Genomic DNA, 25,867 nt, shown 5'->3' on the forward strand with positions numbered 1-25,867 from the left:
AACAGGTGAAACAAGGCAAATGCAAAAAAGGCAACATACAAGCCAATGAAAACCTTTTTCTTTACTTTTCCCATAATAATGTTCACATGATAATAAATGTTTGATCAGGAATCACCCCTAAATTTTTGTTGGAAGGTAAAAGCTTGCTTTAGCTACCTTTGTGGTCTAATGCTGGATCTGCCCTTCATTTTCACTTCAGTTGTGGCTTCACTGCAGAGGCAGTTCTGGTGTGCTGCAGAAATAAATGCCACAAGAAGTTCTTCTGCAGGGCCATGCTGTTTAACAGAGGGAGGAGAGAGGAGATGACTCTAATTCTGAGCTCCTGAGTTACCACTGCTTAAGAAATTCCCAGAGAAAGGAGTAAGACACAGGCTCCAAACAGACATGCTGAAGAGGACCATTTGACTGATCCACATGTCCAAAGGGGCAGGAAAAAGAAAAGCAGCCAGATGCATACAGGCATAGTGAGGTGTTAGAGAAGATGTCAGAAAAAAAGCTCGTTGAGAAAAGGAAGAAAAAGGATCTGAGGTGAAAAAATAAGATAGAAAAACTTCTCAGAGAAAGCCTAAAACACTTAATTCAAACACATGGAGTACTTTCTATCATTTCTGTTGCCTGGCACGATTTTACTTACTGATATTGCCAGTGAGGGAGAAGGTCATGGCATGACTGCAAATTTGAGGGTAGGTATGGATACATGTCTGAATAAGCTATAACACTTTCTGTCCTTTAAATGTCATGTATTTTATGAAAAGAGTTCTGAGACTTGTCTTCTAATGCTTTAGATAATTGTGCTTTAAAGATTTTCTGCAAGAAACTTCTGCAAGAGGTCAGCAGACCTGTCAATTTCTTTTTCCAATTTTAAATTCCATTATGCTTTGTTACATCACCCTAAATAGTTCTGTTTACAGTCCTTGAGTTTCTTCAGACCATTACTGTTGATCCTTGGTTACTTCCTAGACAAACTGTGCTTGCTTATTTCTCACTTGCCTTTCCCAAGTAGTCCCATTGTCATACCTGTGTCATTCGTGTTGTTCAGTGACCCCAAATGCTTTTCATTAAGGGAGTGTACAGTGCAGCTGTGATTGCCTTATCCATATATCCTCTTTTTTTATTTCTATTTTAAATTTATCAGATGGTATAAATCTGTGAATGCTATCTGAACTTTTGTCCTTTAGGCATGCAGGTGCATTGAAGATATACTTCTGAGGTTTACTCTGATATTGCACCCAAAATTCTTTGGAATTAATATTTGTCACATGTCCTTCTTGCTCAGTTTTTTCCTTACAGATAAACTAAGTTTCCTTTTCCAACAAGGTTCTTAATTCACTGACGATGGCAGTATTGCTAATTTTTTTTGTCCTTTGATGTAAATTATTTGGCCTAAGAAATGTGTTCATTTTTTTCCCTTAGCATTATTTGTAAATGATTGCCACTTTCTTTAAATTCCAAAGTTTCATTTTATCTGTGATTATCCAGCTATCTGGGACAAAGCTAATCTCAGTTTCTTGCTGTTTATGACTTTACCATTACGGATTTTCAGGCACTAGAAATAGATCAGTACTGTTCCTTCACACAGCAAACTGAGAAGGAGATTTTGTATGATCCTGGTTTCAGTTGAACTGATATAAAATAATGAGTGAGAATTTTAACAAGGTGCTGTGGAGTAATACTGAATGACAGTATTGATGAAACATTGTAGGTGGGATTCACTTTAAGACATGTACATTTACTCTTTAAATGTGTATGGAGACACAGGGTGTCTAAATTATCATGTTGCTCAGCAAGTATAGGATTTTTATGCTGCAAGGTATTTTGTTTTGCCCACACTGCAAGACAGTGGACAAATATTCTGTGCCACTGTCTTCTGCCACTGGGTGCGTGTCTAAGGAATCTCAAATGGCAGGTGCTGCCTGTGTTTAGGCAACTGGATTCAAAACTGAGTATCAAATTCAGAGTTAACTATAATACTTCTCACACTATTTGTGTGTCTTCTGAGAAGTTCATGAGAGAAGACTAAACCAGATAAAAAGTATTTTTGGTGGCAAATGTAGTGCTTTCACTGTATTTGAAAGTGAACCTTCAGTCCCGAACTCAGCAGCGTCAATTGAAACGGGAATTTTCACTTCCGTCCCTTTTACATAAAGTGGCAACTATGGTACTGCTGTTCTTGCAGCATATGTATGTCACATAGGTACTCCTACTGAGGACTTTGTGGTTAGGGAAAGAGGATTTGAGTTGACTTTAGTGCAAAAAATTTGTAGGCATGAGCATATAGATTGATAATCCTTACTGCAACAGGAGTAGTGATACAAATACATGCTCAGTTTTTATGAAATCCAGTTTTCTTTTTATGGAAGGTGTTTTTACCATGTCCAAACAATGGTTGTGTGATTTTCACCAGACACCGATTCTCATTTTCGTGACTTTCTGCGAATTTCCTTTTGAATCTCCTCTGTTCCAGCTTTTCATTAACAGAACACACTGACAATGTGTTTGATTTGTGTTGAAATCACATTACAATATGTAGCTCTGAGCTAAATATGCAGTTTTGTAAGCTGAAAACTCTTCTGCCATCCTCTATTCATGTTGTGAATTTTGAAATTCAGTTCAGCCAGGAAATTGTACTCCTCTACCTCTTCCCCTTCTCAGTTAGAGGGAGAAGGGAAATTGCACTGCAGGAGATGTAAAATATGAAATAGAGTTTTATTTATATATATTTATATCCTACAGAAAGTCATACAAACCTTTTACCTTTTTTTTTTTTTTTTTTTTCCACAAGGTAAAAAACTGATAAACTTTTAAAGGCATTTTTTGGTTTGGTGAATTATTTCAGCTGCCTGAGAGGCCTATAAGCAATCTGGGAATACTATACCATTTAAAGTTAAAGCTGATTTTGCTAGAACTGCCTTGAGCACTGAAAGTGGAATGCTTGATAGAGGATCTGTGTATGACAGAGACCTAGAATTCTGTTTACTTCTATACTAAACATTACCAGCTGGCTCATTGGGCATCTGCTCAAATGTGTTTTGGGAAGAGGGCACAGCAAGGACTCTCATATATCTAACCCAGCAAACAATTTTAGCTATTTTTATTATTCCTAGGAAGCTCTGACTGATTTAAAGAAGATATCAGACATGCATGTTGCCTTCCTTGTATTGAAAAGGTTCTATTAGCTCCTTTTTACCAGTGTGGTAATCCCCCCATTAAATTTTGTGCTAAGTTTTTAAGACTGAAACTCATTTAGAAATAGGATTATTAGTTCTCTCAGTTCAAATAAAGATCAAATTCTGGGTATTTGAAATTAGATAGTCCTTTTAATGGGATTTATCAAATTTAGTTTTGTCTGCATGTTGAAATGTCTGAACCAAATAGCCTCAGAGTTTAATAGAGCAATTTCTCCTCTTATTTTGAATGTTTTCTCATAAAAATCCCTCTTGGTAGCTCATTTTCTCCATTGGAATGACATGTTTTTAATGGAGCTATGTGAAATTTTTATTCTTCAGTAACTTTCCTCTCTTAAAGATTCTTTAAAGCACTTGTTCATTTTGCATAATAGCTGGCTATCTTTGCTGTAGTAACTGAATCAAATCTACCAAAACTTAGACATAGAGCTTGGATTCTGTAGAGGTTTTCTTGTTCTGCCAATGTTGATTTCTAGTAAAGCATTCCTGAAATTCTCTTTCAGCTTATGAATTATTTAGTATTTCTTTTCATAGTCACGGTCATTCTAATTATTTCTTGTATTTGCATAGTCTGTTATATACCTTCAAGTTCATAGCTAAGTGCTTAGTATTTAGAATGGAATTTTTATTATTTAGAGATATTACAAAACTAGCTGCATAATGTATTAGCTGCATAAGAACATACCTTATTTGTTAAAGCTTATTTCTGCAACTAGGAATGAGCCTTTAAAAGTCCTGACATTTTCAGCTATTTTTCTTGAGAGAGAGAGAAAAAATGTGTCAACATATGTGGATTAATTTCTTTTCTCTTTTTTCCCCCCAGTTGAAAATAAAACAATGTGTTTGTTATGCTTTAGTGTAACAATTCTAAAATAACTGATTTTAACTAAAGTCTGGAGACTGGAACTTCAGCTTTCAAAAGCTTTCATATCCGTATCTGAAGTGTAAATCCCAAACGTATGATTGTGGTAGCAGTTGCTAAAATTTTGTGCCCTACAATGACAGGGCTGTGACAACAGTTCTCTGGTGAGCAGGAGGATTGTTTTTTCTTTAAATAGGTGTTTTGAAATTTTTATATTTGATTTTTTGAAAAGTCATGAGTTTTGGTTCTTTTCCTTAGGGATATCAGGGATCAGCAGGAACTCCAGGTATCCCAGGAACTCCGGGGATTCAAGTAAGTTTCTGTTTCATTCATAGATTTTGAGACTAGATCTGAGAAAAATCCTGCCAAGTCCCTCTCAATATCCATTGTGAATTGAGGTTGGGGATCGAAAAGGGCTCACGTGATGTTATGAAATCAGGGGCCATCCATGGGTGAATTGGTTTGGAATTCACATGGCTCTGGGGTTTGAAGGTAGGCTGACAATTAGACTGGCAAATTTAAGCAGTGCTAGGTAAGACCTGTAGAAGATGGACTCAGCTGCAGCTTAGACATTTTTGTCCTGGTCCAGAAGCCAAAGAGTAGGTCCTTCAATTTTTCTATGAATCACTAACAGTGATCTGGAGTCTTGTCATGGAGACGGATTACCCTCAATGCACATGTCCAAAAACAAAGTTTCAGATAAAGCCCAGTCTGATGGAGGAGAACTAATTATCTTTCTTTGTTGTATCAATTTAGTAGTCCTTACTGAGACAGTTGTTGGAAACCAGTGCTGTATTTTACTTGTGACATGATCCAGTCTGGCTGATAGTAAAGGACTTAATAATTTGTTGAATTAAACATCTGAGAGAATGCTGGGGCCAGGAGCAAGCCTGCAACATGGCATACGTGAAGGCTGTCTGATGGACATTTGAAGGGGACATCACTGGGCTAGTACAGCCTCTGTGACATTCTTTTTGTCCTTGATTAGAACAAAAATAGTTTCATTACTCCTGAGCCATAGATTATGATGGCGTGCCATAGTCATACATGCTGGATGCACTTCATGCTTGGTTCTGCCTTTGTGTCCAATTACAAAAATGTTGTAATCAGCCAGCTGACACACTGGTGTCTGGATCGTGTTGTATTACATTTCTGTGTCTTATTCTATATCAGATTGAATTAGTATTTGAGCTGGTTTTCATTTTTTTCCCACTTTAGGGACCCCGTGGCTTGCCAGGTATCAAGGGAGAGCCAGGACAAGATGGGGCAAAGGTAAAAAAAAAACCCAAACAAGAGTAATAGTATCAACTAATAGTATCGGTATTTTCAGATGAAGCTTCTCTGAGAATTGCTTATTAGAAGGGCAATAAGGAAGGATTAAGAATCCTAAATTTAAATTCTGAATCTGGTCTGCTTTGTTTAATAAAGGTCATATAGGCTTTAGCACTGCCAGTAGCAACTTTATTGGACTGAATAACATATATTTAGAAAGCATACCTAAGTCTGGATACCTGGAAGCACAATACAGACTTCTGTCAGCATGGTTTCTTTTTAACTCTTTTCACCCTTTTTCTCTTTAAGTAAGCATCCAGATGACCTAGGTAGGAATTTTTCGATGGCACTTTTTATCAGAAAACACTGACTAATTGAAACCAAAGCTTTTTGTGGAAAATTCTAGCTGAGGTGTAGCCAGTAGCTTGGAGCTACAGACAGATGTGGAAGCTTATATATAACTCCTTTCTGATAGTCAGGATAAACTTGACTCTGCATCTTCTGTATGCACAAAGAATAAACTGGCCATTGGCATTGCCAAGTTTCACTGGTATGTAAATATCCATGCACAGATTTTTGTCCTATGTTTAGAAAAGTTTTAAGTTGAATGTGATAAAAATTATTTTGGTTTTGGTTTATTAAAACTTAAAAGCCTTTTCTGTAAAACAAACACTTGTTTCCCCAACAGGTCTTAGAATTTCTTTCTGAAGTTCCCAGTAAAAAAACCAAGTCCTTAAATTCATTGTTGTCCAGCAGAATTCTCAAATGCATGATTAGGGCTGAAAAATGTGCTTATGTTTTCTGTGCTTTAGTCATCTCAATCTAATTGATTTTTGATGTTAATCTAATCAATCAGTCAGTATTGGACCATAAGATACTGCTGATGAAAAAATCTATTCTCCTGGCAGTGCAGTGTTGAGACAGATAGAATATTTCCTATTGCTCAGTCCAGCCTTGTTTAAAATGTGCCAAGAAATAGGGCTTCCACCACTGTTTCAGAAAACTTTTCCATTGTAAAATAGGTCTTGCCATTAGAATTTTTTTCCTGGAGATTCAACCCAAATTTTCATCTCTTAATTTCATCCCATTACTTGTAAAGTTTCTGTAGCAACTAATTTAAAACTGTTTCCATTTCCAAGTGTTTTAGTTTATCCAGTAATTGACTCATCATTTCTGAGTAGAAATTGAAACTCCAATCGTATTCATTAAGAAGCAGTGGATGCACAAAGTGTTTATTTTATAAGCTTTGCTAATTTTTTGAACTCTGTCCCACCTGTTTTCAGTATTTATTTGTTAAGAGATATTTTGATAGCATAACTCATAAGCTATCATTTGTGTGGTTGTGTTTCTGTCTTCTGTGAATATATGACAGAACTCTCCATATGTGCTTAGACATGAATGGCTTTGATAAATAGCACTGAGATATGTTGTCATGGTTAACCTTTGTCTTAGAACTTGAAATATTATATGGAACAACTTTCCAAGCATAGTTTACTGTTCTTTCTTTTTGATTGAAATAGATAAAACAAATTAAATTGTATTGTTTAGTATAGAGTTAGAAATTAACAGAGAAAAAACATTTTGTTTGACCAAAAATTATTTTGTGATTGGCTGTTTGTCCTGTGTGAAGTAGATCTTGTCTACTGAAAACAAGCAACAAAGCTTGGTTTTATTGCTTCAAGTCAGGTACTGACAAGTTACAATTTAGCCTTTTGTTGTAATTGCTCAAAGGAGCTTGCAGACAAATTGTCAGTTAAATATCTTCGCTACCAACAGTACCAGCAAAAGTTCTGAATTCCTGATATCCAACACTTCTGAAAACAATAAAAAGAACTGATGATTTGCCTTATCTTTTCAGTTGCCAACTACTTCTACCAAAGTGTATTCTGTCTTCCACAGAAATGAGAACTCATTTGTCCGAGTGCCAAAGTTGTTTTATATCGATCTGTTTCAGTTTTATTTTGTTTGTTTTTAAAAGAAGGTACTTAATTCCTTATTTTTTTAATACTTCACTCATCCAGAGTAAGCTGGTGAGAAATTTGATAAGGTCTTTTATAGTTTCAGTAATAGGTCGAAGCAAAGCCATTACAGATTTATGGAGTTTTCTTGTTTGGGAATTAGGAATAGATGGTAGAATTATCACAGCTCCTACAGAGATTTTCAAAGATTTTTTTCATCTTGTTGAAGCTAAATTACTACTTTTGAACCCCCATAAGATTTATTCAGAAATTACAGTCAAATTTATTCTAAAATTTAATTATTGTTTTAGGGTTTTTTTCTTTTATGTACTGAATCTTGTTTGAAGATCAACAAACTCTCACCAATCATCATAGAATATTATGAGGTTGATATGGTAGTACATGGCATCTTTCCAGTCTTTCTTGATCATGTGGATATGAATGTTACTATAGTACATTACAATTTTTCAGATACAAGAATTTAAAATATGTTTACTCTTTTAGGGTGACAGTGGACTACCTGGTTTTCCTGGATTACATGGGATGCCAGCACCAAAGGTTGAAATGAAATATGTCTTGTTACAATATTCCTGTGTTTCAAGTTGCTCTGTGGTTTAATTCAGGGGAAAAATAAGTCTGTATAGAATACTATTAGTGTATTTGATGACCTACATAAAATCAATGGATATGATGCTGAAATTTAGGGAAGATACATGCCATGTGACTTCATTACATAGTTATCAAATAAAAGAAACCACTTGTTTTTTCATTTTTATTCTGCTCTATGGGATTTTATATTAATTTGATTGTACTACTACTCAGAACCTTCTTCATCACAAATAATGTGTCAAAAATAAAAATAATTATACGATTTTCTTTAAGGTGTTAAATTTGGGTGACAGCATTTTGAAGGATAGTTCTGGTCTATCCCAGCAGGTTTACTTCATGTGTGTGTTCCATAAAACGGTATCAACAATGTCGGGTTTTTTCTATGTTAGTATTCAACTGCATATATTTCTTAGTTTTTCTAATTTTGTGTTTTAAACTTTTCAAATAAGGTCTTCAAAAAAGTGCAGCACATTTCAAGGAACTGAATATTCAGTTAGGTTCCTACCTATATTAAAGCAACAAGAATCACAAAGTTCCTTCCATAAAAAGTAGAAACATTAAGCCTGCAAGCTGTGGATTGCCTCACCATCAGTGTTGGACATTCTGGGCTTCTACCCTTAGGAGAGCTTGGAAAATTCAGGATTTGCATTTACTGTCTTGGGCATATTTCTTATATTTTATGGAACTCTACCTGCTTTATTTTGAGTCTGCTATACGTGTATACTTCATATATGTATCTTTATATAACTACTTCTGTTTTAAAAATTAACTTGTTCACACACTTTTTGTCTAGGGAGAAAGGGGTCCTAAAGGAGATCAAGGAGAGCCAGGAATATATGGAAAAAAGGCAAGTGAACTTGTAATTACAAATTAAAGCAAAATGTTACTGGTATCTGTGATGGGGTGACCTTGGCTGGCTGCCTGATGTCCCCCCAACCACTCTCTCATTCCTCCTTCTAAGCAGTACGGTGGGAGAAAATAAGATGGAAAAGCTGGTGGATCCAGATAAGGGAGATCACCTGCCAGTTACTGTCAATTTGGGGAAAATTAATTTAATTTAATGACAAGTAGAATAAATTTGGGTAGTGAGAAACAAAGACAAAAACTAAAACACTCTCCCAGCTGAGTCTTTTTCCCAGGCTCAACTTCCATCCTTAATGGGATGGGGAATAGGGAACAGGGTGGGGTGGTCAGTCCACAACAGCTCTCCGTTCTTTACAAGAGTGTCCGTGGGGTAACACACCATGTATGGAGTGTATGTAATTGCAAACAAGTCTGTACTTTTTAATACACAGAAATGTATGTAAAACCAAACAGGAGCAAGGGAGAGTAGTAAGGGAAGTGAGGAGAGGAGCACACGAAAGGTGTGAGGCTGATAGTGGCCATGAAGAGAGAGATTTTAATCTATCATTTTTATAAAGCAGAGAGCATATTTTGGCCATCCAAAGTTGAGTTACATTTTCATCTGCCTTTGTATTTTCTTCATGTGTTTATGGCTGTCGAGTTTTAAGCAATTTGAAAGAGAGTCTGTGTTAGCATTTCTATATTTTCAAACATATTTACGTTTCTGTAATGGGGTAGTTATTAATTGACAGCTGCCTGTACTGAGAAAGAAACAGATCTCCCTGTACATTTTCAAAATTAGAAATAGCATGCATTAATTATAGGTTATATATACTGAATTTGCAGCGTAAACGTTCAGCATAACTTACTTTTCGTTTGCTGTTTTTCTCAGGGTTCAAAAGGAGAGAAGGGTGATACAGGATTTCCAGGAATGCCTGGCCGATCAGTAAGTTTTGTGAAGACAATTTATCTTTTGCTTGTTAATTCACCTACTGATCACTGGTAACTGTTCCTACAGGGCGACCCTGGCAGAAATGGGAAAGATGGATTACCGGGAAGTCCTGGTTTCAAGGTAGGTAGAAATGTATATTCATATCTTGCCAAAGTCTTCAATAGCATTGCTATTGGTCTAAATACACCCAGTTTATTCTGTGAAGAATAACTGGAAATTAAAATAACATGTCGTACTAGGAAATGCAGAAGTTTACTGCAGCAGTGAGCAGATTTCATTCTTTTCAGTTGCTTTGTGAGCAGGGACAATCTTTTATTAAGAGTGTATTAATGATCCTTAGAGATTTTTTTATACTTTGCCTTCCTTTTCCTTTTGTGTTTATCTAAATCTGTGAATCTGTTAATGAGATTTATAAACAAGCATACACTGTAGAACATAATTGCTTTTGAAGGGAGTTTCAGGAAAGTTAGGGGAAAGCACTTTCAGTATTGGGTGTTTGTGTTCATATTCTCTTCACTGTGCAATGCCCTCTATATTGAATTTAGAACAGTTTTTCAAGTTGACTGAGTATCTATCTACTGTAAAGAAGACCACAGGATCTGGTATTTATATACAGTATCACAGTGTGTGAGCTCACTGGATGTTTTTCTTGACAAACTGTTGTTTGCACTTTTCTAATTTGTGAAAAGGTGGACTTTAACCGTATCAGTTTTATTTTCACAGGGGGGAAAAAATTAATAATATGCAATGCAAATGTTCAGTTGAATTGACTTAAAGAAGCTTTTAAATAGCAGCTTTTTTCCTATAATATTTTTCTTAGTAATAAGATAAGTATTTAGGGCTGCTCCAGAGTAATGTTACTTCAGTGTCAAAAAGTACAAGTGTACTTTTAAGTGCATTTGTCTAAATTTCTGTTGCTTTAGTTGAAGATCTGAGTTTTCCATTTCATGACCATGCTTGTCTAGAGCAGTTGGGGATGCAGTTGGCATATCTGTGACATCTGCTGCAGCAGGGGGATACGGTGCAAGACCTATGAGAGACCTAAACCCTTCAGGCAGCAGCTGCCAACAAGGTGAATCCAGTAGGATCCCAGGCTCATTCTCTCAGGTTGGAGGGGAATTTTGGTCATCTGATGGACTAGCCTCCTGCTCACAAATGGGACAGCACTGAATCCGTACCAGGTTGCTCAGCTAGGTCTTGGTAACCTCCGTGGAGACTGCACAGCTGTTCACCTTGTTCCGTCCTTGAATGTTTTCAAGGTGAAAAATTTTTCACCCTTATTTGGAGAAGGCAAAGACTCCACCACATCTATGTGGTGACAACTGAGTGAAACTCTTAGTAAATATAATAAATACAACTTCTAAAGTCACTAAGCTGCTGACTGGTAACTGCTACAACTTTTGTGACCTCACTAATAAGTTTTCAGTCCTATTTCCTTCTCTTTGCGTAGCCCAGGTGATGTGTAAGCGCCATTTTAGAAGGGCGTAGGTCTCCTCTAGGTGGTACCTCCCAGCCCAGTGTAGAAGCTTTGGCTGCCCTGGAGCACCTCAATTAGCACCCATCATTTGTGATTTGGTAGCTAAATCAGGCCTTTGTTCACTGTAATGGGGTTTTAGTGCCCTTACATGTCCCTAGACAACTTTGGATAGAATAGCATATGTAGATGTCTTAATTCGAAGCTAAAGGGATGAGTTATCACTTACATGCAACACTACAGCACTGTTATCAGGAAAATTGCCCAACTTCCATGTATAACTGAGCATCCTGCAATTCAAAGATTTATTAGCAGAACACGTCTAAAATAACAGCCTTTAGAAAGTATGTATAAAATTTAACTTTTATAAATAAACTCAAGTATTAAACTCAGATAAACTCAGTATTTCCTATTTTATTTGTTCTCCTTGGAAGGCCTAATGAGACTGTGGTAAAAGATAATGGAGTAATTTTATTTTATGTGTACTCCTGTATTTTTTAACTGCCCTTACATTTACCACACTAAAATACATTAGTAAAAGTTGTAAATCTTAATTATGGAAAAAAAATTCTCATTGCCCATTTTTCTTAAGTTAACTTCAGCAACCAAGAGCAGATTATTTCTACAATACTAAAGAAATTTATTTGTTGCTTGATTTAGTTTTAAATACTCTTACATTCATTTAATTTTCATCTTCAAGCCCCATTGATACATGCCTACAAATTGTCTTTATGAATAAAAACATATCTCTGACTCTTGCAAATATGTCCAGCAACGACAATTGAACAGACATTCTTAAAACATTCAGCTAAGTTTGTGTCCATGGATACACTAGCTACCTGTGTTGCCATTGAAGTCAATACAGGTCTAAGTGGTAATGCCAGAGGTGTCAAAGAAGGCAGACTCATAGGTACCAATTTAGTTGTGTACTTAAAAAGCCTGTGGTGCATTTGAACTGTATTAGTGTCCAAAGCATCCTAAGGGAACCGAAAAGTATGACATAAGTCCTGTGGAAAGCCTTCCTTTCTAGGAAGTAGAATCCTAGACAGGACACCCTTGGGTATCTCAAATATGACCAAATGTCCGTGTGTGGCCAGTGGAATTCAGCTTCTGGTAGCTGATCAGCTGAATCAGTCCTCCAATAGTTGTCCAAACTAGACATCTGTTGTCTGTGATAAGGGCTTAGCTACCTTTCATAAATTTATCTCAAACGAATTGTCCCTTTTATATATATGTATCTACACACGCACACACACAGAGGTATCAGTGCTGGAGGAATTCCTTTTCTGATACTATAGAACATAAAAATAAAAATATATAAATAATAATATATATATAAAATAAATATATATATAGAAATAAAAAAATATAAAAATAATTAAGTATTGATTTTTTTCTTCTACGCTATTCGATAATATGGACAGGTAGAAGTCACAGTCAACGTAACGTTAGCATAAAATTTTGCCTGTCACTGGTGGCCATTTAGAGTGAAGCTTGAATGTTTTGATAATGTTGCTAAAGGATGAATTTGGAGAGTACTTTGATCTGTTTTTATGCTTGTAAAAAATATACAGAAAATTCAGTATATTAGTTGTGTGAACGTGTGTATATTTAAACTGAAAGACATTTTCTGTAAACAAAAATTATTGTAAAAAACATATGACATACTCATTAGTTTTTATTCATTTTATAATATAGCTAACAGAAGCTGTATTCTTCATTGAAATATTTTGTCAGCTTGACTTCAACATCTGCTTGCTATAAAACATTGTTTCATTCTGGGCCTATAATCAAATTCAGAGCAGTAACAAACATGCTGTCTTTAAAGGAAATTTCTGTTGGAGCTTTCCTGTTTTTTTACAATATTCATTCCAGGAAAGAATGTGAAAAAAGCATGGCTTGAAACCCAGATGCTACCCGTTGTTACTTAGAGTCCTCTCTTTATAATTTTAATTATTGTTAGATTATTTTATATATATTTTAATTGATCTTTGAATTTGTTTTATATGCTTTTATTTCTGGAATTGTTCTTCAAGTTGTCAGAATAGTATCATAAGTATTTTGAGTAAGGTCATAAAAATTTGATAATTTCTGGTACTGCTGTATTCTAAAGACCTTTGAAATATTTGTCCATATATTAGTTGTACTAACAATTAGACAGTAGCAGTTTATTAATGTTTTATGCATTTCTTCAACCAGAAATTGCTGTTCTGATTGAAAAGACAATTGTCTCTCATCTCTTTTTGCAAAATATATGGCAACTCTCTGTTGGACAAAGCATGAGGGAATATTGGATTGACAACATTTCTTACTGCGTTTTAAACTGTTTTCAAGATATGTTTATTTGGTGAAGCCTTGATTTTGTGTATTTGTTTGTCATTTGACTTATATTTATATTAAAAATAGTAATTTACTATTTGAAATAATTGTTTTTATAATGCAAAGGAAATTTTTTTCTTAAAAAAATTTTTTTTATTATTTTAAAGGGAGAAGTTGGACAGCCTGGATCTCCAGGCCTAGAAGGACATCAAGGAGAGCCTGTAAGTGATTAAATTTCTGACATATCCTTATGTACTGATTTATTAGGTTTTTCGGGTTTTGAGGGTTTTTTTAATTAATGGCTGTTATACTTCATGTTTCATTCATATTGATTTGAATTGGTTGTGCTTGTTCATTTTCTGCTGTTCATCTTTAGATTTGATTTTATTAAAAGAAACAAAGAAACCCTTAAAGTCAAAGATGCCTTAAAAGAAAGGATTCTTAACTATATTGCTTTTATATATACTTATGTGTATATATGTTATAGAATTATCTCATTATTGACTTCTTTCCTGTTGATATTATGATATAGATGGATTTTAATAATTACTTACACAAGAAAAGATTCTGGATGATTTTAACTCTCATTTCTGCAACATGGTCTATCTTCTTCCATACACTCGTTAGTGGCACTTATAAAGTTTATTTTTTACACTGTCTACCTCCCCCTCTCCTTTGTCCAGTTTTATTGGTCTTTTACTTCCTTATATCTTGTTATACTGTCCATATTACCTGTATGTATGTTCTTCTTGCTTAGCTGGGGGCCATGTTGCTGCAGTTTTGTTTTGCTTATTTCCAAAGACTGTTCTTCTACTGATATTTGGGCAGCTCCTCGGGGCAGCTTATTTTTCCTCCTCTTTGTATCTGATAGCTTGGTTTTGCCCTCCTTGTTTCCTTGTTCCTCTCTTTAAGGCCAGCAGGCTGCTTGAAGCAGATGAGCCAGGATATCTGTAGAAATAACTGAGAGCTTTGAGTGCTGAGAGACAGCCAGCTGTCTTCAAACCGTCAGTAATCCTTCTGCAGGCCAATAGCAGTAAACAGAGCTCAGTTGGTAAAACACTGCTACATTTTGAATTTTAAGAGGAGGAGATACAGCTTTATACATTCAACAGAAATGTTGTGGTATTGAATATAAAAGAGAGGCAGTATGTGTTACATGGTACTGAGAGCTGGTAGAGAGTTTTGATAACTAGGAAAAACACTTCCAACCGAAAAATTCTCAAACTCTTTCATTTAAATTTAATATGCATTCATAAAAAACTTTCTGAAACTCTATGAGTAGATTGTGAAGCACTGGGAAATCGTTCCCAAGATACTTTCTTCCTACTTGATTGGTTTAAGTGAAAAACACAAATATTTTCTCCCATGGTCTTATTTTTTCCTCCTTTTTCTGCTCCAAGTAACTGTGAGGTGTTTTAACCTTTTACAGTCTGTGCTATCATCATATGTAAAAAAGACTGAAATTAAAAATCACACAATACAACTGAAGGGGTTTTGGTATATTTTTGGTTAGTACACCATAACAAATGTGTTGAGATAAAAATGAGCTCTGTTATTGTCTCTAGCCTTGTTTTGTCTCTTTTCATTAAAAAAAAAAAAAAGAAAAGGCATTTCTGACCCTCTTTCTGATTTGATAGCATTGGTTAAGTATGACCTGTATCTACTAAAGAAATACATTTTGGTTTAAAATTAATATAAATACTTCAAAATATAACATTTTAAACAGCAATGTAAATACATAAGTCCCATAACTTTGCTTTAAGGAGAAGTGAAGTGGCAGACCTAAGACATAAAAATTACTAAGAAGTCTTTGAAAATCAAAAAGTAATATAGAGGAAGACTTCCAATGTATAAGCAACTACAAAAGATTTAAACAATCCTAAAAGGGCAAGTCAGATTGCATTGTATGCTTCATTTATAATCAATGGAGGTTCTGAAGAGAAGAACATCTACACGCTGACCATGAAATTGCCTCAAGGTAAACAGTAGGAGATGTAAGACACTGAGTCAGCCCTGCTCATCTTCCTCTGTTGCTGGTGTAGCACCAGACTGCATGTGTAAACATAGTTCTCCCATCTATTTAGAGCCTGGGTGGAGCAAAGGCCATTTCTCTGTGGCAATTTTGTGGTAAAACTGCATGGTTGGGCTGTGGAAAACAAGTTATCCTCAGCTGTTGGATATATGGGCTCCCCTGTTCAAGAGGGTGATTGGCTTTCATACACTGGGAAGTGGGATGGGTTGTTGAGGGCTATGGGGGATATCTTGTGCAACTTACTGCTTCTATTGTTCCTGTTGTTCCTCCAGTGTGTACACTAAGGAATATAATATGTAAGTTGAATTGACCCATAACATGTGAGCAACTCCTCTGTGCTTCTCTTCTGTCGAATTTGGTGTGATCTTCTCTGGAGGGATACCCTAAGAGTTATGGCACTGATGTGGAAGAGAGGGATTGAATTCTACTGTGCCCTCTGCCCTCCCTGTGATAGACAAATAGGCTGCCTAAGCTCAAGACAGGCCTTGGAATTCCACAGTAATGTGGAAACTGTGTGACTGTATCACTAACCAGCCACATGCATGGTTAGTGGCCCTGGAATAGCTGAGCAGGTTGCATGGATATCCCACCCACAGAAACATACATGCAGATAGTCTGTTTCTCCTATTCAGCCACATTAGTGTTAGACATAGCCTAATTTGCTGAGCTGATCTTTTTAGAAATAGCCATTTTAAGAAATAACCATCTTATGATCCCTCTTGCTTTAGCAAGCAAGAAGAGCATGGTTGTGAAATGAATGCATCTTGAGACAACGTCTAAGGGGCAGCTGATCAGGATGGAGCACCAACTGAACTCCTGTAGTCTTTGAGAGGTGTGATTATTTTTTGGGCAGAATACTTTCTGGTATATTATTACTCTTTTTAATCCCCAAAGTTATAAACAGGAAAAGGTAGGTTGTAAAGCTAAGTAAATAATTCCAAGTCATGTTGTTGTTTTCCCTAGTAGTACTATTTGGAACTTCAGTTAAGCAGGCCATCCCAGTTCCACCCACTCTGTGTAAGAGTAACATGACAGTGTGAACAGAATAATTTAGACAGCATTTAGCAAAGGTAGTAATCAAGCTCATTTTGCTGATGACAAAAAAAAGGCCGTGCTGTCACTTGAATAGTTTAGTGGCTAGTCATCTATCTTACTGATGACAAGCTGTTTTGATAAATGACTTCAATACACTTTTTTTTTTTTTTTTTTTTGAGGGGCCAACTGTTTAAAGTATAGAATAAATCAAGATTTATTTGAGCTTAATTTCAGCCTGACTTCCTTTTTTGACATAGGTAGAATTTTGTCAGAGTTTGGTTTCAGTGGAAGTTCCTTGTGTTTACAATTATGCAGATAGGAACTCTGAAGTGAGTGCTTGCGGGTATAGCTGGCAGGACATTTATAGCACTCTTCTAAGCCTAGCATATGCTCTCCTGCCACAAGTAATATGTCTGAGCATTTGCAACTGCTCATGTTTACTCTCCAGAAATCATATTTTTCAGAAATACAGCTGCAAACACTTAAAATGGTAGAGTTTGCCCTCAATATTTAGGTCACATCACAAGACCTCAAATGTGGCCTCATTTGTGCCAGCGATAGCAACATATCACTGCTTTCAGCTTCTGGTGTGACTCCCACTGTTATGCCTATACTGCTAGTTTATCTGTTGATCTTTCCTAACTGCATCAGGAATGCCAGGTCTGGGTCAATGCATTCTCTGGAAAAATCTGTGTTTTATGCTAGGTAATGATACCAGAATTCTTTTTGAAGTGTGTTCAAGGTACACTGCAAGATACAACAGAAGTTGCAGTGTTTTATTCATAAAGCAGAAATCCTGAAGATAAACCGGTATAACCACATATCCTGTAGTTTGGAAAGCAAACCTAAAGTTAATGTAATTCTACCGTATCTAAAGCCCTGCTGAGACTGATAGGAACCAAAGAAAGAAGATTCCTGACGTAGTTATATAGTACTATGAAGATCAAAGGGGTTTTTTGTTATTAATTTCCTCTCTCTGTCATGTAATGTTTTGCTTGATGCACTGTATGTTGATGTTATGTTGGTTTGTACCAGTTTTAGTTACTAAGATGACATTTACTCAACATTTGTATTTTACATTTACATACTGAGTTATGCAATGCCTCAGATAAAAACAAACCTAAAAACTCTGTTATGTATCTATACAATAGGCCTTGTAAAAAAATTTCTTTCTGAAAGTGTTACTTTATTTATTTTATGCAACTAGTCTAGTTATTGTATTTCTATTTTTAATCTTCTGGTAGATTAAAAAGATCCTGTTGTATTTCTGGTGCTCAAAAGATCATGTGTTGTGTGAATTTATTATTTATGGAAATGTCCCATAGAGTACTAGATACTCATTCAGATTTTATATTGCCTTTAATTTGGCACTCCTATAAAGGACCACTCTCTTTGCAAGTAGTATATAAAGAAGAAATTATTTCCTGTCAGTTTTTAAGATAAAAGAGATCAGGAGACTCAAGAAACTGGTTGTGTGAGTCTATCAAAATTCTTAGTTTCAGATCTGATATTCATGCTTTTCCACTAGTGGGAGATGCCTTGATAGTAGGAGCTGAACTCTGCTGTCCTGCTTTTCAAAAGTGTCAGCATTACAGTCATAACAGATATACAGACTAAAATTTTCTCTGCAGATGATGTCTTGTGGGTCTCAAAAAAATACCTTATTTCTTTTTTCTGGCTTTTACCTCTAAATACATTTATGTATGAAGCAAAATTGTTACTTGGCTGGGGTGGGATTTTTATGCATAAACAACTGACTTTCGTAGGCATATGCCATTCATCATAATTTGTTTGCAAGAAGATTTGGTTAATTGAATTAGCTTTTTCATTATTGTATCTTTATTCCTTCTTCTAATTTCTGAACCGGTGAAATAGACAGGGTAGTCTTGCTGATGACTTTCTGAGTGCTGGAGCTACTGTAACAGATGTTGTTAGTCTTGTTCCCACTTGAAGAAGGGAAGATGACAGCTTTGACTGGGTAATACTTTCAACAATCATTCATATATTAGATAGTGGTTGCTGTAAACTCAAACACATTTTTTAGACTGAATGCAGGTTTTTCTGTCAAGTATAACTTTTAGGTTCACTTTAGGTGTATTTATTTTTAGCAGACTTAGCTTGCAATCTGGGTTATCTTCATTCTGACTGACAAGTTATTTTAACTAGATTCATTCCCTACTACGTTTATAGCAGAGTTAATTGCTGTTCAGAAGATAAATTTGAGAGTGGTACTCTAATTGAACAGATAATAAAGACTTCTAGAATTTCAGACAGGCTAATCTGAGTTACTTTATTATTCCCAGTTGACAAAAATTATATAAAACGTGACAGTATAGTTGCTGATCCAAAGTGTATTGAAGTCAATGGAAGGATTCCTGTTGAATTCAGGCTGGACTGGGACCACAATAAATGCTGTAAGAAACTTGGACTCACTGACCTAACACTTGGAAAATAATGCCTGCTTTTCTAAGTCGTAAAGCTAACAGTTCTCGTTCATCTAATTCTCACTTTCTGACTGTTCTTTGTGATTTCTAATTTCTAAATTTCTTTCTTCACACAGTATGAAATTACATTAATTATATTAATTTTCCGGAATTATAGTGTCGTCTTTGTTTTTGTTTTGTCTACAGAGACTTGGGAAAGTTATTTTTTAATTTTTAAGTTAATGCCATTTTCAATTTGATAACTTTGGAAAATCAAGCAGAGAAGAGGTGGTATACCTTGGTGACATTTAACGCTGTTTTATAAATGTCAAGTTAACAAAGGCAATTTCTTAAAAGTTGTAAGGAAGTATAGAAGGAGCTCTAGGTTGTAAACCTACTATGGGCATGAATAGCGTATGCTGTAAATAGTTATAAATGGTACTCAGAATAGTCTGTTTTCTGCTTGTATTCTGTAGTGGCCTTTTTATGGCTACCCTGGCACTTTTCTTACTAACTCATATGCTGATAGAAGTTAGATGCCAGCATTCCTCCCCCATTGCAATTGTTTTGTAAACACAGCGATAGAAATACCTCTAACCAATGTGTTGTACCAATTTAAAATCTCCCTACAGACTTGATCTGTATTACAATAAAGAGATGCTTGTCATTTTTTAAAATGTATCTTAATAATTTGTCAATCTTTTATAAGTTAAAAAATCTGTTAAAACAATGTGATTCTGAAAAAATTGTCTGATTTCATACAGCCAAGAAAGGTTTTTCTGAAGAAGAGGGTTGAAGAGAATGTTTGGCCCTGGTATATGTATATTGGGCAGGTGTCTGACATTTTAGTACCAGGAAAGTTGGTGTTTATACTTCCAGTAAACAGTGTTTCACATCTGCTGATTAATCTTGAAGCAGCAATATCTCTGCCTTACTCTCTTGCCTTACAGTTTTCTTCTCAACTCCCACAGTTTTCAAGGAACATGTCAAGAATTGTCATATCCTCCCATAATGTCGATAACACATTTGAAATTACATCTTTAACAAAATAGATTTTGTATATTTCTCACCAGAAGGATTATTACAGGGATCAGAAAGAAAAAAAAAGCTTAGTGAAATAGTTACGAATTTGAATGAACTTCTGTCAGCCAAAGTACCCAACAGACCCTCTTGGGCAGCAGTATCATCACATGATTTTGGCATGAGTTACTTATATATGCATCACCTTTAAACCAAAATATAATATGACAAAGTATTTGAAATAATTGAAGTAACATTGTTTCAGTTTATGGGGAAGAAAGAGCAAAAAACGAGAGAAAAAAATTCTTTTGTAGCAGAGAAGATATTTCACCAGTAAACATCCATTTTGTGGATTTAAAAGGAGTTAAAAGCAAGTAAGATGCAGTACATTTTTTTCTCTTTATGTTTAAATATGTTGCAACAATGCCAGCTTTCATATTTGTATATTTATCTATGCTAATTTTCCTCTGTCAAACATATTTCAGAGGTAGGATGTAAAATACCTAAGCTTTCAGTATCTATACTAATAGAATTAAAAATATTTTTAGTAACAATAAATGGTAATTGGAACAGTAGGTTTTAGACATAAATGAAAGACATAGAACATATTAATTTAGTTTACCAGATCACAATTAAGAATACCCTTTTTGTGTTGCTTTTCTTCATAATTCACAGGAATTTTCTTCAAGATTATTACTCAGCAGCTGTATTCAATCACACAGAAAGTGTCATGTCTGTTAGAACATGTTATACTGCAAAATGAATTGATATGTGCATGTCCAAAGTAACAAATCACTGCACATGGTGCTTCCTGCAGTCTTTCAGTGTGTGAGGCCTCAGAAGCAAGATACGGAAAATCAAGGTGGATCTGAATTTTTTGGCATTGTTTTAACATACACTGCATAATGTTTTAAGTCTTTGAATATTTTTAAGACACTTATGATAAATAAAAGCAGAGTATGTGTAGGACTTTTTTCCCCCATTTATGGACTATAAATGCAAAATGCAGACTAAACTTTTTAAACTGTCCATTGGTAATTCCACACAGTTGTGGGTGATGCTATAGGGGCTAATGCTTCACAGTGCAATTTCATATTACATTTTTAGGCACACAGGTATCAATGCTCACTGCATTTTGACATAAGGGTAATATAAAGTGTGATTTGTATCTTAGTAGTATGACTCAAAGACGAATTCCTAGATATATTCAAATTCTCACCTGCAGAGCACAGGGATGTGGTGTTTCAGGTTTCTAGGGAAAGTGCCCTTTTCTTTGTAATAATGGCATCTCTTTTCATCTTCATGCTAGGCCGTAATCAAAAGAAGAGAGGTCTGAATACCTTTAACACATCCCCTAATTAGCATTTTCATTTACAGCTTAGGTAAGTATCTGCTGGAATTTCCAAAGACTCTGAAGACTAAACAGAAACTTCCCTCAGCTGATTGCTGTTCTTAAAACCCAAACATAAAGAGTAGGCTCTGAATAAAGAAGGCAGACTGTAGCAGACATAAATATTTATTATTTATTATTTCACATTGCAGTTATATTCTGTGCTTCACAATATGTTTATGGCAAGTTCCTTAACCACAAGTAGAAAGAGGTTTACCTAAAGGATGTTTGACTTTCCTTACTCTGATCCAACTTCAACAGAGTGTAGCCAGTGTAGTGTAGCCAGTTTTCTAGCTAGTTATCATTCTTCTTCAACATGGAAGAAGCCAGAGAGAAGACTTGTACCTGTGTCCTCTCAGAAGGTTTGAGGTACAGCCTCATGTATTCAGGGTGGTGACCCTTGATATGAAGCAATCTAGCTGTGTAACTCCTTCAGAGCTATAAGTGCTGTATCTGGGCATCAAATCTACAGTCTGTATTCTGATAATTATCCAGAATGGTTTTCATTTTATCTCATTTAATCAAGGAGACATATTTAGTCTATTTCTTTGATATGATTGTTCTTTGATATGAAACTATCCCATCATTAAATATTTGTCTCAAATAGGAGGGGTCATTTTCTTCTGAAATTACCCTTTTGTTTTGACTGGGTTAGGCAGTTTAGCTTTTTAGATTAATTAAATTAATTTGAATTGAACCTCTCCAGAAAATGTGCAACTGAAAACCAAGCAAACAACCTAAAGCACGTCTTCTTTTTAAGTTTTGTGTTCGAGTGGTGGTTGGGCTGTCAGAGTAATTAGGTACTTGTTATGCTCCTTCCGTGTTTCCTTCATGATCAACAGCATTGCATTATTCTTGTGCAGGGTCATGCCAGTTGTTGAAGATAGATGTCGTGTACTTTGTAGTGTAGAGTTAGGAAAAGATACAGAGAAGTTAAGTAAAGGAGATCTGTATTATTTGTGAGCCTTATAAAATCGTTTCATCAGAGAAACCACATTAATATTGCTTCTACTCAAAACTTTTGCTATAAAGAAGATGATAGTTTTGTAACTGAGATCAGTTGGTTCACCTCACTTTAGGAAGCAGCAAAGACACTGTTCCACATTTAGCATGTGTATTCTGTTTCTAATAACTGATTTGCCAATGTTTGAAAACTCCGGTCTTATAACTGCAGATATCTTGGTAATGCTTTTTCCTTTCCCAAATTTAATTTAAAGCTGCTATGCTAGTCTGGTGGATAGTAATTATGTCTGTAGGAATGCTTTTTTGTATTTAGCCTTTTTTTTTGGTTTTTTTTTGGTCATCAATTCCAACTACTCATTAATAGCAGATGGGGCTTCATTGAATTTTTTTTCCATATATTTTGCTAGTTTGCCCAGTAGTAAGGTTTTATACGTTACCCAAATTTGCTTTGTGTCTTTCATTCTATTATCAAGGATTTCCTTTAATCTTTTATGAAGTATTTTGACTATTGTAATTTCATCCAAATTATGACTACACTTTTACTTTTTTGCATGCTTCCAGTAAAACTTTCATGTATCGTCAAGTTACGATGTATCGTCAAGTTACTTGCTTTATCAAGTAAGGATCAGTAGTACATAAACAGTTGTATTTTTCAGATGTTTAAAGGAATCATGAGAACATATGAATAGATAGGCGTCATTTGTGAATTTCCTTCTGTTGCTGTAATTCATATAATGTCATTTAGTGTCTTCCCAGAAGCAGAGTTACAGATTTTCCGGAGTGGAAGGAACCATTGGATTGAAACATAATTCAGAGAATGCATATACACTAGAAGAGTCATCTTTTTATCAGAAGAAAATATGATAATAAAGATAGTTAAACTAATGTTCTCTACATCTGCTTGGCGAATTGACTGCAAAGCAGTTTGATCAGAAGAGCTTTGGAATTACTTTATAATTTTGCATCTTCCAGTGATAGAATTTTGTGATTATGAATATGTTACCTGTAGCCTAGAAACTCCTACTTTCCATAGTAGGACATACTGTCCTACGAGGCACTGAAGAGATGGGGAATGTTAAAGGCAGTAGCAGAAAATGAAGAATAGAATAAGCTAATAAATACTGATTTTAGGAGTAAAATAGGTTTTGTTTTGTTCTGGAAAAAGTTTTTGTGTATGCTTTCTTCTGCTGTTTGCAAACATAAAGTTAAAATGGAGGGGGATACAAATAATCCATTATACTAACTAGAAAAAGAGGGAAGTATTTTGAAAAATGTAGGTTGTTTCCTAAGTAAAAATGTTTACCCCTAGTTGATCTGCATATAAAGCTTCAGGCAATTTCCTAAATGGATTTTTTGTGGGGCTGCATGGAAGCAAATCCAACTGTTTAATATAATCCAAAACAAAAAGAGACACCTCATGATTAAAGAAAGCTACAAGAGAATTTTTCCAAGGATTGTGAAACCATGTTCCTCTTAGAGTTAAATCCATTCTATCTGTCAGATATTGTCAAAGAATGGAAGATTTATTTAAGTTGCTAAAGCTGGGGTAAAATAGAATATTTATACAAAACTTTATAAGTGTCATAATTGAAGCTGATCATCACAATAGAAACAGATCCATACTTTTGGGTGTTCTCAAGTCCTAGTGGTGTGGGGGACTTCAGCTGAGGAAGACTCCACAGCTGAGAAAGACTGCATCCATGAATTGAGTTTTATACCAAGATGAGATTCATTCTGCAATGAAGTTTGAGACAGACAAGTAGACATAAAGGTTTGTGGGACTTGGTTTCCTAGGGATTGGCACCAAGAGCCATTGGAGTTGCATGAGGGCAACTGCAGCATCTGACATGCTCAGTTTTTAGAGCAAAGTGACATCTTTTCAAAGGGTAGATATGCTATCCCACACCACCTTCAGTGACACTAGAGATGACTTCAATTATCTACATGGCATTTCAAGTTTCTTTAGGTCCAGGGGATACCCTGCAAAGCCTCTCCAGATCTGTAACCAGAGCTTAGAAAGCTGACAGGCTTCTAGGTACACAGGGGTGACACAGTGTGGAAGACAAATGATTAAGCAAGCAAAGGAGGCTGAATAAAGTGTAAGGACAGCAGTGTCTCAATAAATAGAAAATCTTGGTTAGCTGCCAGATTAATACATGATCACATTAGTTTTTAGGCACAAACTCAGCAGCATGTGATAAAACTGCAGCTGAGAATCTTTAGATGATTTTAAACACATGGTTTTAAACCAAGGAATTAGATCTCTTGCTGGCTTTAAATTTCGTGTGATTATAGCACTTGCTGATTAAGGTGAACATAATGAATAGTATTACAGGCTTTTATGGTGTAAGGGAAGACTTCCCATTTAAGGAGAAATTTAAGATAAAGGAGGAAGACATTTGAATGAATTAAAGGTAACTGACAAAGTTAGATTCATGATGCTGAAAGAACTAAGGCAGTGCTTATGATCAGCTTAATTTTTAAATATGAAGAAGCACTGGATGTGTTACATGAAGTTTGATGTAAAAGGGGAGCAAATTTCTTGATTTGGAAGTATAAAGATAATCCAACTCATATAAAGACAGAAATCACTGCAGCACAATAGATGCTTTGGTTTTTAGCTATTCTGGCTAGAAATGTAATGCTACATTTTATTGGTATTATACCTGCATATATAATAAGTACAAACTATTTAACATGTGTTTTCTGGAAAGAAAAGGAAAAGAAAGCTTAGAATTACAACTCCTTTTCTTATTTCATATGAACAAAATGTTGCTTGATAGCTTTGCAAAGGACATTCCCAAAGGCACTGTAGGCCAGTGAATCATGAATTATTCCATACCATTGATTCTGTTACTCCCAGTGAGTGGCAGTTTTCCCATTTGTAGCAGTTCCAAACATTGTTTTTCCCTTAGTGGCAGAAAAAATGCATGATTAATGTGTTTCATATTAAGTTTTGATTAAACACATGCGTTTGTGATAATTTTAGTTGCAATATAGTCTTCAAAAAAAAAAAAAAGACTTTTATCTTCAAATGGAGTAAAAGTGGTTGCTTTGCAGCATACTTTAAAATAAAAATACATTTTTTTCATAATTAAAGGAAGGTTTCTTTAACAGTTGGTGTTATGTCACCCTATTAAACATAACTTCCTATTAAAAGTGCCTCATTACTCATGGTGGACTGAAAAAATGCACAGGTTCTGAGGATTTGTACTGCATATGAAATCTCTGTTTAGTAACAAGATACATTTCCAAAGCTTGATTTGGTTTTGACCTGGAAGTTAGGGAAGAAACTTATGATATCTAAACTCCTTTTTAACCTTGTCTTCTGAGAAAGTGCAGATAATTCTAATTGGCATAACCAGAGATTATCCATATAAAAGAAAGTAATAGATTGAGATAGATCATGAGAAGGAACCCAAATTTAATTTTTTTTTAGGCATTCTGGAGCTGATCCTGTAGAAATTAGTCTCTATAATTACTGAACCATGCAAGCTACACAGAAATAATTCTTCTGGGAAATATCATTC

General features: G+C 35.2%; 1 protein-coding gene across 1 annotated transcript in view; it reads left to right on the forward strand.

Moving 5' to 3' along the window:
* The window catches only part of COL21A1 (collagen type XXI alpha 1 chain), a 90,482-nt gene that overhangs the window by 41,431 nt on the left and 23,184 nt on the right, over positions 1–25,867 (forward strand). Inside the window, exons 11-17 of the mRNA XM_050316154.1 lie at positions 4,306–4,359; positions 5,266–5,319; positions 7,782–7,835; positions 8,680–8,733; positions 9,622–9,675; positions 9,748–9,801; positions 13,642–13,695. Coding sequence (XP_050172111.1) covers positions 4,306–4,359; positions 5,266–5,319; positions 7,782–7,835; positions 8,680–8,733; positions 9,622–9,675; positions 9,748–9,801; positions 13,642–13,695 — 378 coding nt within the window. The remainder of the gene's footprint in view (positions 1–4,305; positions 4,360–5,265; positions 5,320–7,781; positions 7,836–8,679; positions 8,734–9,621; positions 9,676–9,747; positions 9,802–13,641; positions 13,696–25,867) is intronic.

The sequence above is a fragment of the Myiozetetes cayanensis genome, unplaced genomic scaffold (assembly GCF_022539395.1).
Source record: "Myiozetetes cayanensis isolate MyiCay16 unplaced genomic scaffold, myiCay2020 scf2-11, whole genome shotgun sequence".
In the NCBI taxonomy this organism is placed as follows: Eukaryota; Metazoa; Chordata; class Aves; order Passeriformes; family Tyrannidae; genus Myiozetetes; species Myiozetetes cayanensis.